This window comes from Electrophorus electricus, chromosome 20, assembly GCF_013358815.1.
Source record: "Electrophorus electricus isolate fEleEle1 chromosome 20, fEleEle1.pri, whole genome shotgun sequence".
Classification (NCBI taxonomy): domain Eukaryota; kingdom Metazoa; phylum Chordata; class Actinopteri; order Gymnotiformes; family Gymnotidae; genus Electrophorus; species Electrophorus electricus.
In genome coordinates, this window is record NC_049554.1 from 13,075,838 (window position 1) to 13,093,337 (window position 17,500).

General features: G+C 45.7%; 3 protein-coding genes across 14 annotated transcripts in view; all 3 read right to left on the reverse strand.

Moving 5' to 3' along the window:
* Positions 1-3,730, reverse strand: part of cass4 (Cas scaffold protein family member 4) — a 15,379-nt gene extending 11,649 nt beyond the window's left edge. For both annotated transcript variants that reach the window (XR_004775363.1, XM_035520306.1), the window contains exon 1: positions 3,494-3,730. Coding sequence is in view for 1 of the 2 variants with exons in the window: in XM_035520306.1 (XP_035376199.1) it covers positions 3,494-3,499 (6 nt within the window). In the remaining variant the exon portion in view is untranslated. The remainder of the gene's footprint in view (positions 1-3,493) is intronic.
* A 2,189-nt stretch (positions 3,731-5,919) lies between these two features.
* cstf1 (cleavage stimulation factor, 3' pre-RNA, subunit 1) lies at positions 5,920-9,665 on the reverse strand. 4 transcript variants are annotated; one of them, XM_027025335.2, is made up of 6 exons: positions 9,479-9,665; positions 8,915-9,088; positions 8,542-8,819; positions 7,941-8,138; positions 7,266-7,656; positions 5,920-6,665 (listed from the first exon to the last, which is right to left on the reverse strand). In XM_027025335.2, exons 2-6 carry the CDS (start codon positions 9,081-9,083, stop codon positions 6,406-6,408), a joined length of 1,296 nt encoding a protein of 431 aa, XP_026881136.1. In that variant the 5' UTR covers positions 9,084-9,088; positions 9,479-9,665; the 3' UTR covers positions 5,920-6,405. The 4 variants fall into 4 exon arrangements, with proteins under 4 accessions (XP_026881136.1, XP_026881157.1, XP_026881150.1 ...); XM_027025356.2 differs by lacking the exon at positions 9,479-9,665 and adding an exon at positions 9,224-9,472; XM_027025349.2 differs by lacking the exon at positions 9,479-9,665 and adding an exon at positions 9,219-9,472.
* An 805-nt stretch (positions 9,666-10,470) lies between these two features.
* eif4g3a (eukaryotic translation initiation factor 4 gamma, 3a) overlaps positions 10,471-17,500 on the reverse strand; it is a 43,502-nt gene continuing 36,472 nt past the window's right edge. For all 8 annotated transcript variants that reach the window (XM_035520197.1, XM_035520196.1, XM_035520195.1 and 5 more), the window contains 6 exons: positions 14,933-15,014; positions 14,408-14,506; positions 12,917-13,054; positions 12,191-12,272; positions 11,464-11,610; positions 10,471-11,288 (listed from right to left, as the gene is read on the reverse strand). In XM_035520197.1, coding sequence (XP_035376090.1) covers positions 11,107-11,288; positions 11,464-11,610; positions 12,191-12,272; positions 12,917-13,054; positions 14,408-14,506; positions 14,933-15,014 — 730 coding nt within the window. In that variant the 3' untranslated portion in view covers positions 10,471-11,106. The remainder of the gene's footprint in view (positions 11,289-11,463; positions 11,611-12,190; positions 12,273-12,916; positions 13,055-14,407; positions 14,507-14,932; positions 15,015-17,500) is intronic.

Genomic DNA, 17,500 nt, shown 5'->3' on the forward strand with positions numbered 1-17,500 from the left:
TTCCAACCTCTTTTCGTACTTCTGCAGGTATCACCTCCCTCAATATCGCCCGTCTTCCAGGGACCGAGTGGGACTTATGGGATATCTCTGACAGAGGCTATAAACTCCGCCCGGTTCATCTACGGGCAGAGAAGCGGTCGAAGGCAGCTGGGACTGAGGCTGATGGCCACGCAGGGCCCCAGTGTGTCTATGTTACTGGTCTTTCTGAGCAGCCCTGGTATTTCCTGTCTCAGAGCTGCAGCAGACTTCACAAACGTTGCACGTTGCACTCCTGCTAGGTGGTGCCCTGCTTTTGCCACCCTGTGCATGGTCCAGTGAAGCACAGTTGGAGGATGTGACATGTGAGAGTGACCGAGGGCTGTTTGCCTGGTAACGCCAGACCTTCAGCTGAACACTGATAGTGCAAACGTGATACTTAATACGTCCAACAGCGTGGGGGGGGGGGGGGGGGGTAAATGATGGAAAACAAAAGAGTTCCTCTGCAAGGCACACACTCGGTCAACAAAGCCAACAACACCATCACTGATGCAGAGGAAGAGGAATTACTCTAGCAGACAGCGAGAGAGAGAGAGAGAGAGAGAGAGAGAGAGTGAGAGAGAGAGACAGACAAAGAGAGACAGGCAGTGACACACTATGAGAGCATCCTGCCGATGCACAAGCTTATCGGTTCTTCCCCTGTGGTGGAGCTTCAGAACGGATGTCCTGCGTCCAGAGACCTGCCTGCTCCAGCCAGACTGAGCGCAGTGCCTTCCTTGAACACGCTGTCTACAGTTAAATGACTACCACTGCGCAGAAGCATAACATGTCAGCCACTGGTGTCTCACTGCAGGAGAGAGCATTTCTCTCCTTATCTAAGAAGAAACCAAACAAACGAAAATATCCAACTTGGAACGTGTTTAATCCCCTCCATTGAGAACATCGCTGCCTATCTCAGACGGCTGAGACCCCAAAGTCTCTGTAATAAATGGAAATCAATGTCTCAGCGCGGCTGGTCAAACGTGTTTACCCAGCGAGGCCGGACCCAAACCAAATCAGCAGACCTTTCTCTAACCTTACTGAGAAAGGTTCATGACAAAAGACAGCCATTTCTCAGAGATGCGGAGTGGCACACAGCCATTCTACAACCCTCAACAGCTATACAATCCACTCGTGTGTGTGTGTGTGTGTGTGTGAGTGTGTGAATGAAAAACCACAATGCGGTGGCAGATGAAGACCTGCCAGGCTGGTTGGGGATTTACAAACCTAGAATTGAGAAATCACAAATAGTGTTATTATTTAACACTCACTTATCCTTATCATTAAGCTAAACCCAGAGCATGTTTCTTGCACAACCACAGCGACATGTAAAAGAAGCCCAAACATAACTGCTTAGAGCTCGGCACGGAACCACACACTGATCGGATCCACAGTTGCATAGATTTGGTGACTTTTTGTTATTTACATTTAATCAGCCCTTTATGGGACACCACTGAGAAGGACGTGCCCCCGCTGTGTGTCCCCGGTGTGTGTCCCCGCTGTGTGCCCCCGGTGTGTGTCCCCGCTGTGTGTGATGCAACGTGACTTCCCCACACAGACAAAGGGCATCCACCATTGTCACTGTCAACGCTGCCTCGAGAATTAGGGGTCTACACTCAGATCGCTATTGAGCAGCTCTTATGACAATGTTTGTTTGAAAAGGTGTCACACAAACCAAACTGAGAACTAACTTCAGCAATGTGGAAGGAATGAGGCAACTCAGGAAGCCATGTGGTTTAGCCTTGAGAATCCTGTTCAATAATCATCCAAACCAAAAGCTGGCTGACTGGCCAGACACTGATGTCCTCAGAGAAAGACACAGGAACATTTCATAACATCTCAGCGACTGTATGACTATCAAGAAAAACACTGCCCTGGTACATCAAATGACACATTTCTTCTGAAATATTACCCATGTTGAAATAGGCAGAAGCATTCAGATATGATTCTGAATTCTGTATTCACTGGTAATTTACTGGTTGGCCACTTGGACGTTACATTGGATAAAATTGAAAATCTGTGGCAATCAGAATGTAAACGTTGTGATTCCAGTAACCCCTTGAAACAGGAATCACAAGAAACCAGACCTTGTCAGTCCTAGTTTGTACCACATTGACACAGACAAAGTGATTTTAATAACAGTAACAGTTTAAACTCAGTAATAACAAAAACGTTCACTTCTCTGATCAAGTGAAGGAAACCAAACAAAAAAAAGCTCTAATCTGCGCAGTCTGCCCTTCTGAGGAGATGTGGATTGAGTTCTGATGGATTAATCCTGCATCATTCTTCATGAAAACCTTCCTACAAATCCACACTACTTCATCCAGCTCTGTCCAGTCAGGCTGGCAAGAAGCTCAGCCTGCCAGTGTGACTGGACACACACACACGAGACAGACGTGGGTACGCAGACATCTATATAGGAATCTGCTCAGACAGAAATCATCTCCTTGGCTGCTGAAAACTTCATGAGAAGAATGTTCAACCTCTTTGTTTGTGTTTCGTTTGTGAGAGGGAATTTAAGACTGACTGGTGTGAAGTTGATTTTGATGTATTACATGAAGAAAATTTGTGTTAATAATACGAAAACACTGAAATCAGTCGAGAAATGTTTAAAATCTGATAGATCTCCCTAACAGATCTTACTATTATAAATAATTTTTAAAATGTTGCAACAGTTGCACTGAAAAATCAACACTGACAGCTTTAATAAGTCAACACAATGAATCATTCTACATCATGGTGAGAAAGAGACTACTTTCTCAACTTCAATGTTCATCAGTAAGTGACAACATTTTTTCAGTTTTCAGAGGCTACTTCTCCTTGTGCCTCAGAATAGCCACAGCGGCATGCAGAGCTCAGAGCAATCGACGTGTTCCTTCCCCTCATCTGCAAGTTGACCTCACGGGGTCCAGAGCAAAGCGAGCTAAAGCCCCCCCATTGACGTCTCGTTCTCAACTCGCTCTTTCTCTCGTTCTCAACTCGCTCTTTCTCTCTCATCCCTTCTTTCCATCTCTGGCAGGGTGGGAGGTATCATGTTACACGGAGCACACGGCAAGGCGAGTATGGGGTCTAAACAAGGCTGGTGTGGTGGGGGTGTATGTGTGTGCGTGTGTGTGTGTGTGTGTGTGTGTGTGTGTGTGTGTGTATGTGTGTGTGTGTGTGTGTGTGTATGTGTGTCTTGGGGGGGGGGGGGGGGGGTTGAAAGGAGGTCATGGAGTGTATGAAAATAGGAGAAGGAGCTGACAACATCTTTGACTGCTGCCCCAGCAGCTGAAGAGCCATGGTGAAAGTAAGCCCCATAAAGATATATTAGTAACCGAGGAACACACCAAACCTTGGGGCTTTGTATATAACACCAACAACAACAACAATAATTAAAGTAGTAAAGATTAGTAAAATAGTAAAGACTAGCTCTACAGCAATATAAGCAGGAAATACTTGATGTGACAGACGAACCATCTAAGAATTAAATTCTTACCTCCATGACAAACCTCTGATTACAAGAGTGAAATAAATTCCAGTCAAAGGTCCATTTATAGCCCACAGCCACACTTAACCGTGCATGACAGTGGCTGTAGCCACGTGCTGTGAATTCTGAGGACTATTGCGCCAGTAATACACTTCTCTTTCAACTTTTTATTCACTCAGAAATAATCGTTTTTTAAAAAGCGATCCGAATAGCTGACTCTCTCACACATCGCCTGAACTGACTTAGGGTCTGACACACTTTACAATGAGGGGTTGGGAAGAAGTACACAGACATAGCATATGTGCTGCCTGCCATAGCTTTCAGCCAATCACAACGCTCCTCCAAGGCTAACCCCACCCCATTCGATGTGTTACACCCCATTTTTCTTTTCTTTTCTGAAAAAAAAAAAGAACTTGTGGCCGGGATCGCTTTAGGGTCTGCTTACCACTTTTTTCTTCGAAATAAAACGGGATGTTGTTTTTTTTTTTTTTTCTTTTTTTAATTTAAGATATATATAAAATCATTTTAACTAATATATTTACTTTCCAGGGTATGTACTTTTCCAGTTTCTTTAGTCTTCTCTCTCTTTCTTTCTACTCTTCTTTCTTTCACTGTCTGCTCGGAGATTATTTGTTTTGAAAGCATTGACTCTCCAGCAGAGTTTTGAGAAGGACCATGATGGAGGCGAGCCTTTGACAGATGGTACCAGCAGATATTAGGAGAGATTTGACACACTTTTCAACGTGGTGTTTCCTGACAAAACAAAAGCACCCCTGACAATTCATCCATAAAGCATCATCATGACTGTTCAAATGACATAGAGTGCTGTCTGTTGCACCATGGTCCGGGAGGAACATTGTTTTGTTTTTGCTGTGTACTTGTATTTAGCTGAAATGATAATAAAAACCTTTTGAATTTCTGAATCACAATTAGGATTCTTTGTTGAAAATATTCCATACTAAATAGTATTTTCTATGACACCAACAAACATCCAAAACACCCATACATTTCCAGAACATATCTGTACTGAGAACATCTGTGGTTAGCAGCTCCACGTAAAGAGGACTGAACACAGTGTGAACAAATGAGGACCTTGAAACTGCTTTAAGGTTCAAAATTCCCCACGGCTACATCTAATTAGACAGGAATGCCCTCGAGTTTTAATGTTAAAGATAGATGTAGTAATAAAACCTTTCTTGCAAGCTGTTTCCTGAGAAAATCAACGTTCAGTTGGGTAGACGCCTGGTAGAATGAATTCATTCATTTTCAAGGCACTGAGAGCAAAAGTTATTCTAACCATTCAATGGCAATTAGAGCTCAGCCTGTATGCTTCTCTAGAATAAACCCTTCACACTATGACCAGCTCGAAGCATAGGTGCTCTGGCTATGATATATACCATATTGTATCTAATCTTCTACAAAATCTTTTATTTGTGAACAATAGCACTTATTTCCAGGTTGTAAGGGGCATCAAAATAGTGGCCCACTTACTTTGTTTCCTTCCTAAAACTCTAAACCACATAAAGCTGGTTAGTGATGATTCATTTACAACAGGTCTGCGCGTCGGCTCTGAGCTCGGAACATAGATTAACTCTGCTTCACATCTATTGCATGACATCCTGGAGCCTCATACATGTGTGCATGCTTCAGAGGTACAGAACACATGCACTACGGAGAACCACAGCGTCTTAACACTGTGGCAGTGACAGAGAACCAGGTTACAGTGCTTTCCATGGTATTGGTCTCATAAGCGGCAGGAAACACCATGAGAGTTTCAGATCTCAAGCAGATCTGAAATTAAATTGATTGTAATAAAAGAAAATTGTTCAACTCTGCCTGTGAAGCTCAAGAACATGTTATGTGAGGAAGTATGAATGAAATATTTTAAATGCTTCTGAATTGGTAGATTTAGCATTATTTGTGCACACACACACACACACACAGTCTGTTAATATCTCTTCAGCCAGGGTCCTAGGGCCCCAATAGCACATGCCCACAGGGTTGCAGGTGTAGTGAAGATACGAGGTATACGTGTCTATTAAAATGGGTCATGAGTGTACACGGTGATAGTTTAATATGTAGCCTGATATTTAAGGGCTTGCAGTGTGTTTAAACAGTATATAAAATCTTTAACTGTATTTACTGCAATTGCTTTGTCCCCAAGATATATACTAATCTTTAATATTTAATAATAGTCCTTGAAGTTGGGTTTTTTAGTATTATTTTCTGTTCAAAAGTTATTTGACACTACTAGTAATGAAAAGGTTTAGACTTGTGGTTAACCAACAGAAATGCAGCACAAGAAAAATTGATTGTTTTTTTAAAACATTTTTAAAAGATCAGTTTAACTGACTGCTAATAGTTGTTCCTTCAGTTAAATTATTTTTGAAAGTTCAAGGAAACTGTCTGTTTAGCATACACATTATGAAACAAAGTGGCAAAAGTTATTTTCAATTTATTTATGAAAATAAAACCACAAAAACAACAAACCAAACAAGGTACTAAATCATGAACTGAGAACACACCACATGCGTCACTCACAGATCACCATTCCCTGTGCTCTTTTCAAATATGCAAAAAGTATTTTTAAAAAAAGAGAAACTGTCTTTCCACCTATACAGACTACGCAACTTTATTAAGCTCAAAATCCCCAGCACGGCCATACTGAAACTGAAGAAAGTTGAGCTCAACACCATGACGAGACACCTCTGCCAAGTCCTCATGGTAAAACCGTGACCTCTAGGGGAATGTTCAGGCATGGCGATCAGAGCAGGGTTAACCGAACCCTCCTGATGTCTCAGAGGACACCGCCGGCTCTTGAGATGACTCAGATGACCAGTGGCAGGGTCCTGAAGACAGCTGCTGGAAAAATAAAACCAACGGGACCCTCCACTCTTAGCCGCACGGAGCGTGTGTGCTCCTTAGTCCGTGGTGGTGCGGCGGTACCAAAACCGGGCACGGAAGTCATCGCTGCAGGTCATGAAGCCGGGGTTGGTGGGCGAATGCACGATGCAGCGCACGATATTGTTGTGTCCAAGCGAGAGCAGGTTTTTTCTCTCTGCGGTGCGCGAGTCCCAGCAGCACAGGCTGACTGTACGCTCGTCCGGGAGCAGCACGTAGTCCTCTGTGTGGTTGAACACGCCCTGTGTGCGGTGGGTCTGGCGGCCACTCAGCCCTGCCCCTGCGCGGAAAAGAAAACAATGCGTTTAGGCGGCGACACAGCCCAGCACAGCTTAGCTAGGGCCAAGACTACAGCTACAACCACAACTACAGCTAAAGCTAGAGCTAAGACTACAGCTACAACCACAACTACAGCTAAAGCTAGAGCTAGGACTACAGCTATGGCTAAAGCTACAGCTGTGGCCTGCTCTGGTACTGCCAACAGAGATGCCTGATGCTGAGTTCTGTAAACAATTTCACACAACAGTAAATACCTTAATACAAAGTAACAAAATAAACGTCCACAACCATAAACAAACCAGAGCTCGCACCAATCAAAAATTCAGCAGAAAAGTGCTGAACATTTCTATGATGTCCATAAAAAGCAGAAATTTGTTTTTAAACCATATTTTTCAAACTAAATGATTACGTAATGGCACAAACGGTCAGAGCAGAGAGCAGATGTGTCTCTTCCATAAAATGCCCCATTTGTGGCAGATTACGCTGAAGGTCTTGCGCACGCTTGTCCCCGGCGCCTCAGCACGCCTCAACACTCCTCCTCTCACCTGTGAATGTATTCATTTCTCTCCCCTCGTTCACGCATCGGGTTCAGTCCTCTCACCTGTGTATTTGACCAGCGTGCGTCCGGTGGAGATCTCCCACAGCTTGGCCACCGAGTCCTTCCCGCTGGACAGGATGTACTTGGAGTTTTTGGAGAAGACGGCCGAGCACACCTCGGCCCCGTCGTGCGCCTTCTCGAACGTGGCCACGCAGCGGTTGGAGACGCCGTCCCACAGCTTGATGCTGCCGTCCTTGCTGCAGGTGACGTAGCTGTTGGCGCTGGGGTTGTAGCTCACGCCGCAGATGGTGTCGGTGTGCTGGTCCAGTGGGTTGCAAGACACAAAGCATTGGAAGGTGTTGACATCGTACAGCCGCAGTGTGGGGTGCTGGGTGCCCACCAGCAGGAAATCTCCCGACGGGTGGAAGGAGATGGATCGCAGCATTTCCGCTTCCTGTGGAGAGAGGGAAGGGAAGGAGATTCTGCTCGTATCTCACACCTCTGATGAAAAGACCCGCACTGCAGAGCGGGGCGGACCAACGCATGGACCAGGATCGCTCGGCACGCCGAATAACTCCAGGCTAAAGTGAGGTGATTTCAATAGGAATGTCTCTTATCTCTACATTGCTATCACAACATGGGTCTGTTTTCTAGACGGCAGTATCGTTTCTAGGTGAAATATGCCGGTTTCAAAGGAACCTCGTACAAACATGCACCGTGTCTGGTGCAAGGTACTACCTGGATGTGTTTGAAAGCTCTTTTGGCTGACGGCTTGGAGTAGTCAAACAGTTTGAGAGTGTAATCACGGGAGCCTGACGCCAGGATCTGTTCTGTGGGATGGAATGCCAGGCACGTGACCTCGTCCACGTGGTCGTACAGGGTTCGGATCACCGGGTGGTTCTCCATGTTCTGCTGTGCTGTCTCGTTCATCATCACCTGTCGGGATCACAACCACAGACCCGCATGTACTGCACTGGAAAATGCTCAGCCATTCCAACGTTTCAGCGTGGTTTGGACAAAATGCTATACTATGGTTACACGCGTTACGTATTGTGAATTTGAGGCCTCATTTGCATAAATCACAGTCTTCTACATCATATGCATCACTATAAAGATAATGGACGGTACCTTCTGCGACCCTTCTAGGGCAGTGTTTATTAATAACAGGAAGATTGATTGGGAATGTGATGACTGCACACACGGAATATGTCGGGAATTACCATTATCCTTAGGGTCCACAACACACTCAATCGTGTCCCTGGAGACACTGACCAAATTATAATCTAGCTTTCACTAGTGCGGCTCTACTCGAGTGTGTGTGTTTGTTCTCTATGCTCACTTCCAGGGGCATGGCACTCTTAGCCAGCATGCGCTCTGTGTCCAGGATCTTAATGGATGCATCGGCGGAGCCAGTGGCGATGAGCTGCCCATCTCGGCTGTACGTGGCCACGCGACAAGGACCCTTATGAGATGTCACGTAGCAGGTCTCATACTCCGACGCTTCTGGCGACATGGTCTGCACGTCGGCGTCGAACTCCAGGTCGATGCCCACGCCGGGGGCCACTGTGTCGGAGCGCCCAATGGCGTACTGGACAGCACTGTCGTCGTTCTCCATCCCTGTGGGTACACAGCGCCGGGTTCTGTAGCACACTATCCATGTAACCAGATTCACTGCTGCTCCAGGGCTTGCAACCGTGAGACTCGACCCTTACCGATCTTGGCGAGCTGCATAAGTTGCTCGGACGGGGACACGACGCTCTGGGGCTTCACTTCATTAATGAGGCTGTTGGCGATGTTGGTGTAGCCGTCGTACAGCAACTGGCTGATGATCAACTTGTACAGGTGCTGTCGGTCTTTTAAGGTCGGTTTGGGGCGATACATCTCTCCTGTTTGAACACGTTGAATAAAAACAACAACAACAATAATAATAACAATAATAATAAATAATGCAAATATAGCGGTAAAATATCGCTCCAATTACACGAGCTGTTAACTGACATTTCGGGGGAAATGTACTTTACAGTGTTTGAGTTTCCGATGAATACTTCAGCGTGGACAACCTCAAACAGACACGCTAACCTGAGCTAGCGCTAGCTGCTAACTACACGAAAGGTAAAGCCCATATTAAGAAGCCTTAAGTTAATTTTTACCGAACTAATAGGCGCGCATACACACACAGTTAAGCTAACCTGCTTGGGTAAATTAACTGTCTTCAGTCACACTGGTGATACGAAAACTATTCAGGGTTTCGCAAAAGCGAAAACCGAAAGACTTACCAGAGTTAGCAACGCGCCTCTCACAAAAGGTTTACGGACCGCCACCAAGCACCTAACGCTAGCTAACCTAGCTATCTCGGTATTGGGTTAGCGGAAGTTAGCTAGCTTTAGCTTGCTTAAAAGTTAAGTCACGTCCGTTAGTGTTGTAGCTATCTTACAAGTTAAAAGTCACGTCCGTTAGTGTTGTAACTAGCTTGCAAGTTAAAAGTCACGTCTGTTAGTGTTATAGCTGGCTAGCTACCGCGGTATTGAGTTAGCGGAAGTTAGCTGGTTTCAGCTATCTTACAAGTTAAAAGTCACGTCCTTTTAATGTTGTAGCTTGCTTCCAAGTTAAAAGTCACGTCTGTTAGTGTTGTAGCTAGCTAGCTAGTTCAGACAAAATTTTACTCGCAAGATATTTTAAAATATACACATATTATTGTGCATAAACTATAGCATGGTATAGTATAACTACGTAAGACCATTAGCATTAGATTAGCTAGCTGTGTTTTAGGACTTTAGATAGCAATACACATGGTCTGATTGTATTGTATAGTTTCTCAAGCCTTCTACACGAGAAAATTGAGAGAAATCAAAATTGGGAAAATATCTACGAATAGACAGACCACTGCTGTCTTCATTCCCTACCCGCTGCCAGAAAAATCCATTAACGCGGTTCTGTCGTTAGCGAAAAGATAAAGACCTTACGTAAAAAAAAAATAATAATAAAAAAAAAAATCACAAGACGAAAGCAAGCAAACCGCATCTTCTGTTCACCAAAAGACAAACACAGTGTTCTTTTTTTAAATATCTTTTACAGTCTTTAATGTATTTACAAGCTTTACAAGCTTTCTTCTCTAGGTCTTTATTACAAGCACACAGGGCAACCTTGCCATTGTTTCGACTTGCATTTGTAGTGTTTGCATCATTGATCTCAGAACGCAACTCATTTTGTCGTTTGTAGGAAGTTTCTCTTATTTGCGAGTCCTTTCCGTTCCTTCTTTTTTTTGGGGGGGGGGGGGGAAATTAACCACTTTCCACAATGAGCAAGACGGAGCAACAGAAACAGTCACTGGTCCCACTCCAGAGAACCTGAGACCTGAGCACAGAGGTACCAAACAGTCGGTTTCTTCTGTCTCTTGCCATTCATACTAAACCTTTCCCTTCTCTTCAACACAGATGCAAGCCAGACAAATTGTAGGCTAATTACATATTTCTTAATAATCATTATTATTAAGATAATTATTTATTTTTGTTATTTCTATCAATGCTCTTATCATGAGCACCTGCAAATTTTAAATAGACTCCCATATTTGCAGTCTTTTAAAAAAATAATAAATTAACGAATTCAGGACCTATTTCTTTTAATTCTTTTCCTTAAAAGTAACAAAAGGAACAAGAAAATGTTGATTTTTAAAATGAAAAAAATATTTTCTATATTTGATACACGGTTCTACTGCTCAGCCATTCCTGGCACAGGAATGCGAACACAACTTTACGGAGCTTTCCGAAGTCGTACCGCGTTAAAGTCAGCCACTACCGCGTCTGTGTCTGTGTCTGGCCACCAGGGGGGGCATGTGGCTAACTAGTTTGTCCCGAGTTACGAGGATGTAGAGTTTGAACGTATCCCGGCAGCGTGCCTCCAGGGCTCAATTGTCTTCGGACTCCTCGTCCGCTTCGCGCAGCCAGGTGAAGAAGGCCATGACGGAGTTGAGCGCTGGAGTCTTCCCCTGCTGCTCCGCCGGGTCTGTGCTCGATTCCCACTGGTAGAAGGCGTCCTCTGAAATCACGTCCTCGTCGTAGAGGCAGTCAAAGAACATCCGCAGCAAATCTGCCAAAGTCGAGGGAGGGAGTGAGTCTGCAGCTTCTAATCACTTCAAGTAAGCTGCTATGTGCTTACAACTTGCAGGGACACCAAGTACGTTTAAAAAAAAAAGAGAGACCCCCCGCTACAATAATAACATCCTCTCACCTTATGCACAGTGAAGTGAGATGCGAACACTTACTGGGTGGTTGGTTCAAGGCCACTATTAAAGCTTGCAGCGCATAAAGCGCCTGTAACTGTCGCTCCGTGTCAGAGTTCAGGTACTTGTGTAACACGGGCAGGCGCTTCCGAATGGCACCTGTGTCCACTCTGCAGGAGGTGTTTTCATCTGCCCAGTCGGAGAAAACCCACGGGAAGCAGTTATCAACGTATAACAGCACCCCCTACAGGCAGTGTATGGGCAGGCGGCAGACCAGAGACCAGTACTGGATACATTTACGGTATTTAGCAGACACTCTTATCCAGAGTGATTTACAGAAGTACTTTGTACGATCATCCAACTAGGGAAGCACTATATGGACACTAATGATGTAGTGCAATTACATTACTATACATTTCAATTGGCTTCCAATGCATGCGTGTTAAATGCGAGTGCCAAGATTCGTCACAGTGGAGGACTCATTTACATATTGATAGAGGGTTCGTTTGCATGTTCCAGCCTTCTGTGTTATCAGCACCTCAAGCCACCATCATGTTATTGATTAACAAACGATATATCTGGCAACCCCATTGTTCAGCATCCTAACGAGGTATGGTTTGCGCACGGACTTAAAAGTCAGAAGGGCCGTGGGCTGTAAAACACACCAAACTCATGAGGAAGAGGAGCGTTTAAAGCAGGCTGAAGAATGGACCAGACCCCACTGTCCTGACCCATCGGGAGGTTCTGTCAGCACAATGACCTTGCTCACCTTTAACCGCCGCCTTGCATACCGCAGTCGTGATCGCTCTGAGGAATGCCGTGGAGCTCATCTGAGATGCATCCAAATTGGCCTGAAAGACAGGAAACATTAAAAGACGCGAGCCTATAGAAGAGGTCGGCATTTTTTTCTGCGTTTGCCGACTATCTACTCAGCAGTCTAAATTTCCCATGTACTATAATGCTCACCGACCATATTATTAGAAACACCCATGTCGTATCCTAGGCCTCCTTTAACACCATGGGTCATTTTCTGACCACACTGACCAGGCAAGAGTGCATCAAGACCCAGCAGAGGTGCAGAGGTTTTTCCATACGGCGGTGTCAGTGCAGGAGTCAGTCAACAATATCTAGTATCTAGTCAGTTAGTGGTCTAGTTGTCAGGGCAGGAGTGAAGAGCTGGATGATGGAACTGCGCAGTTCCACAGATGCACTATGGGGTCTGAATGTTCACCTGCAAAGTGTGTGTAATTAGGAAATGTTTTTAAAAGCTGGTGGCGAGTGTGCAGGGAGGGGAGGGGTCACAGAACAGCACAGCTTACAAACCCTGTTACAACACTCTACGAACAGTTAAATATCTGATGCATCAGAAGACACGTAAGGTGTAACAGAAACTCTAATGACACGTTTGTGCGTTTTGCAAAATAGAAAAAGTAAAAAAAAAAAAGTATTGTGATGCGTTTGAGTGTGTGTGTGTGTGTTGTGGGCCCTACTTCACCTCCACCCAGTCGAAGATCTGCTCATCACTGGCCATGTCCTCCAGTAGGAGGTGCTCAAGCTGCAAGTGTAGCTCATCTGGGGAGAGGCGGGTCTTAGAGGAGGCGGAGCAAACATCAGACAATGTGAACTGCAGCTTCTGGAACACACGGGACGAAAGGGAAACTGAGCATTCAGACAGGCTCGGAGCAGAACTACGACCCGCAATGAAATAACAAGTAACATGTCAGGGTCCACAAACCCAAGCCTGTACATTCAGTAAATGAGATTTCGGTTTTGAATCCACATCCCCAGGGAGACGACGCGTACACCAGTCAGTGATGCCGTTAATACCACTGACATGACATGAATAACACTGATTACCTCGCTACAGTGGCAGCTGTCAAAGGCTGGGATATATTAGACAGCAAGCCAACAGTCAGTTCTCGAAGTTGACGTGTTAGAAGCAGGAGAAAGCATAAAGGGGTCTGAGTGGCTTCGACAAGGGAAGCCGTTAATACCTACCAAAAGTGGTCCAAGGAAGAAGAACCGGTGAACGGGCGACAGGGACGTGGGTTCCCAAGGCTCGCGACGCATGTGTGGGGTAAAGGATAACCCCTTTGGTCTGATCCCACTGAGCTACTGCGCCATAAACTACTGAAAACTGGAACACTGGCTATGATGGAAAGGAGAAGGATCCTAAAGCTCTGCATCGGGCTGCGTAGCTGCTTACTGGTCAGAGCGCCCGTGCTGACCTCTGCCCACCACCAACAGTGCCTACGGTGGGTACGTGAGAAGAACTGAGCTGAATTGGACCACGGAGCAGTTGGGGAAGGTGGCCTGGTCTGAGGAATCAGAACTTCTTTTACTTCATGTGGATGGCTGGCCACATGCGTGTCGCTAACCTTGGGAAGAGATGGCACCAGGGTGCACTATGGGAAGAAGGCAAGCCGGTAGGGGTCGATGTAATGCTCTGGGTAATGACCTTCTGGGAAAGCCTGGGTCCTGGATGTTACTTTGAGACCACCTACCTGAACATTACAGCATCCCATGTACACCCCTTCATGGCGACAGCCTCTTTCAGCAGGATAACGTGCAATTCCACACTGCAAAAATACTTCAGGAATTGTTTGAGGAACATGAGGTCAAGGTGTGGACTTGACCTCAAAATTCCCCAAATCTCAATCCGACTGAGCATCGGTGGGATGTGCTGGAAAAACCAAGTCCGATCCATCCAATCTAGTCCTCACCTCACAACTTAACGGACTTAAGGGATCTGCTGTTAATGTTTTGGTGCCAGACACCACAGGACACCTGCAGAGGTCTTTTGGAGTTCACGCCTCCACAGAGCAGAGCTGTTCTGGCGGCAGTATTAGGCAGCTGGTTTTAATGTTATTGTTGATCGGTGCACGTCTATCCTTAACGTGGGATATAAAGCAGAGGTCCAGTTGCTGTTGCCCTGGTAACTGTAAAAAGCAAAGCAGTCCGGAGTGTGTGGCGGAGAGAGGCTCACCTGCTCCGAGATAAAGCTCTGCAGCTCCTGGTCTTCTGAGAGGAAATCATTCCAGTTCAGGCCAGCCTCCCTCCACAAACCTCCCACTCTCCTATGGCTCTGGGGCAGGGAAGGGGGCAGGGAAGAGGGCAGAGGTCACGACCCCGCACGTGCAGACTCACCCTCCCGGACGAGGGGCAGGGTCATAAACAGCGCGGAGCGGTCTGTGGCATTCTTTAGCACAGAGCTCCTGGATGGCGCTTTTGGAACGTTTATTAGCAACCAGCTTTTGGCTACTATTTTTTTTCCATTTGAAGTAAAACCTGAAGGTATGTGTATATCTACTCAGAACAAATAAAAACAAAACAAAAAACCCCCCCACAACAACAGAGGAAAACTAAGTCTATCTTGTTAAAAGAATTAATGTGGATATAACTAAATAATAATCTCAGGAACAATAACGACGTACAATCATATAACTGGAAAATTCTGGTCACCCCTCAGACCACGACAACAATTGGCATTAGGGGCAGATGCAAATCTCACCATTTGCTTGCATAGTAGGTGTAGTATTTCTGAGAACAAAATGCCAGCTCTTCCCACTGGAAGTAAGGGTTTACTTAATTCACTGCAAAGACAAGAAGAGACTCGCGTGAAAGACTGCTGTGTTAGTGGTGTAGTGACTGGTGTATAAGTGGTGTAGTGACTGGTGTATAAGTGGTGTAGTGACTGGTGTGTTAGTGGTGTAGTGACTGGTGTGACTGGTGTGTAAGTGGTGTAGTGACTGGTGTATAAGTGGTGTAGTGACTGGTGTGACTGGTGTGTAAGTGGTGTAGTGACTGGTGTGTAAGTGGTGTAGTGACTGGTGTGTAAGTGGTGTAGTGACTGGTGTGACTGGTGTGTAAGTGGTGTAGTGACTGGTGTATAAGTGGTGTAGTGACTGGTGTGACTGGTGTGTAAGTGGTGTAGTGACTGGTGTGTAAGTGGTGTAGTGACTGGTGTGTAAGTGGTGTAGTGACTGGTGTGACTGGTGTATAAGTGGTGTAATGACTGGTGTGTAAGTGGTGTAGTGACTGGTGTGACTGCTGTGTTAGTGGTGTAGTGACTGGTGTGACTGCTGTGGTAGTGGTGTAGTGACTGGTGTGACTGGTGTGTTAGTGGTGTAGTGACTGGTGTGACTGCTGTGTTAGTGGTGTAGTGACTGGTGTGACTGCTGTGTTAGTGGTGTAGTGACTGGTGTGACTGGTGTGTTAGTGGTGTAGTGACTGGTGTGTAAGTGGTGTAGTGACTGGTGTGACTGGTGTGTAAGTGGTGTAGTGACTGGTGTGACTGGTGTATAAGTGGTGTAGTGACTGCTGTGACTGGTGTGTTAGTGGTGTAGTGACTGGTGTGTAAGTGGTGTAGTGACTGGTGTGTAAGTGGTGTAGTGACTGGTGTGTAAATGGTGTAGTGACTGATGTGTAAGTGGTGTAGTGACTGGTGTATAAGTGGTGTAGTGACTGGTGTGACTGGTGTGTTAGTGGTGTAGTGACTGGTGTATAAGTGGTGTAGTGACTGGTGTATAAGTGGTGTAGTGACTGGTGTATAAATGGTGTAGTGATTGGTGTATAAGTGGTGTAGTGACTGGTGTGTAAGTGGTGTAGTGACTGGTGTGTAAGTGGTGTAGTGACTGGTGTATAAGTGGTGTAGTGACTGGTGTGACTGGTGTATAAGTGGTGTAGTGACTGGTGTGACTGGTGTGTAAGTGGTGTAATGACTGGTGTATAAATGGTGTAGTGACTGGTGTGACTGGTGTGTAAGTGGTGTAGTGACTGGTGTGACTGGTGTATAAGTGGTGTAGTGACTGGTGTATAAGTGGTGTAGTGACTGGTGTGTAAGTGGTGTAGTGACTGGTGTGACTGGTGTATAAGTGGTGTAGTGACTGGTGTGACTGGTGTATAAGTGGTGTAGTGACTGGTGTATAAGTGGTGTAGTGACTGGTGTGACTGGTGTATAAGTGGTGTAGTGACTGGTGTGACTGGTGTATAAGTGGTGTAGTGACTGGTGTGACTGGTGTATAAGTGGTGTAGTGACTGGTGTATAAGTGGTGTAGTGACTGGTGTGACTGGTGTATAAGTGGTGTAGTGACTGGTGTATAAGTGGTGTAGTGACTGGTGTGACTGGTGTATAAGTGGTGTAGTGACTGGTGTATAAGTGGTGTAGTGACTGGTGTGACTGGTGTATAAGTGGTGTAGTGACTGGTGTATAAGTGGTGTAGTGACTGGTGTGACTGGTGTATAAGTGGTGTAGTGACTGGTGTGACTGGTGTGTAAGTGGTGTAGTGACTGGTGTATAAGTGGTGTAGTGACTTGTGTGACTGGTGTGTAAGTGGTGTAGTGACTGGTGTATAAGTGGTGTAGTGACTGGTGTGACTGGTGTATAAGTGGTGTAGTGACTGGTGTGACTGGTGTGTAAGTGGTGTAGTGACTGGTGTATAAGTGGTGTAGTGACTGGTGTGACTGGTGTATAAGTGGTGTAGTGACTGGTGTATAAGTGGTGTAGTGACTGGTGTATAAGTGGTGTAGTGACTGGTGTGTTAGTGGTGTAGTGACTGGTGTGATTGGTGTGTAAGTGGTGTAGTGACTGGTGTATAAGTGGTGTAGTGACTGGTGTGACTGGTGTATAAGTGGTGTAGTGACTGGTGTATAAGTGGTGTAGTGACTGGTGTGACTGGTGTATAAGTGGTGTAGTGACTGGTGTGACTGGTGTATAAGTGGTGTAGTGACTGGTGTGACTGGTGTATAAGTGGTGTAGTGACTGGTGTGACTGGTGTATAAGTGGTGTAGTGACTGGTGTGACTGGTGTATAAGTGGTGTAGTGACTGGTGTGATTGGTGTATAAGTGGTGTAGTGACTGGTGTGACTGGTGTATAAGTGGTGTAGTGACTGGTGTGACTGGTGTATAAGTGGTGTAGTGACTGGTGTATAAGTGGTGTAGTGACTGGTGTGACTGGTGTATAAGTGGTGTAGTGACTGGTGTATAAGTGGTGTAGTGACTGGTGTGACTGGTGTGTTAGTGGTGTAGTGACTGGTGTATAAGTGGTGTAGTGACTGGTGTATAAGTGGTGTAGTGACT

Coding starts and splice junctions, on each gene's coding strand:
- cstf1 (XM_027025335.2), bottom strand. CDS start 9,083: ATGTATCGCCCCAAACCGACCTTAAAAGACCGACAGCACCTGTACAAG. Junction 8,139..8,541: donor AGAGTGCCATGCCCCTGGAA/GTGAGCATAGAG, acceptor TGATCCCGACAG/GTGATGATGAACGAGACAGC. Junction 6,666..7,265: donor CACGCTGGTCAAATACACAG/GTGAGAGGACTG, acceptor TTTTCCGCGCAG/GGGCAGGGCTGAGTGGCCGC.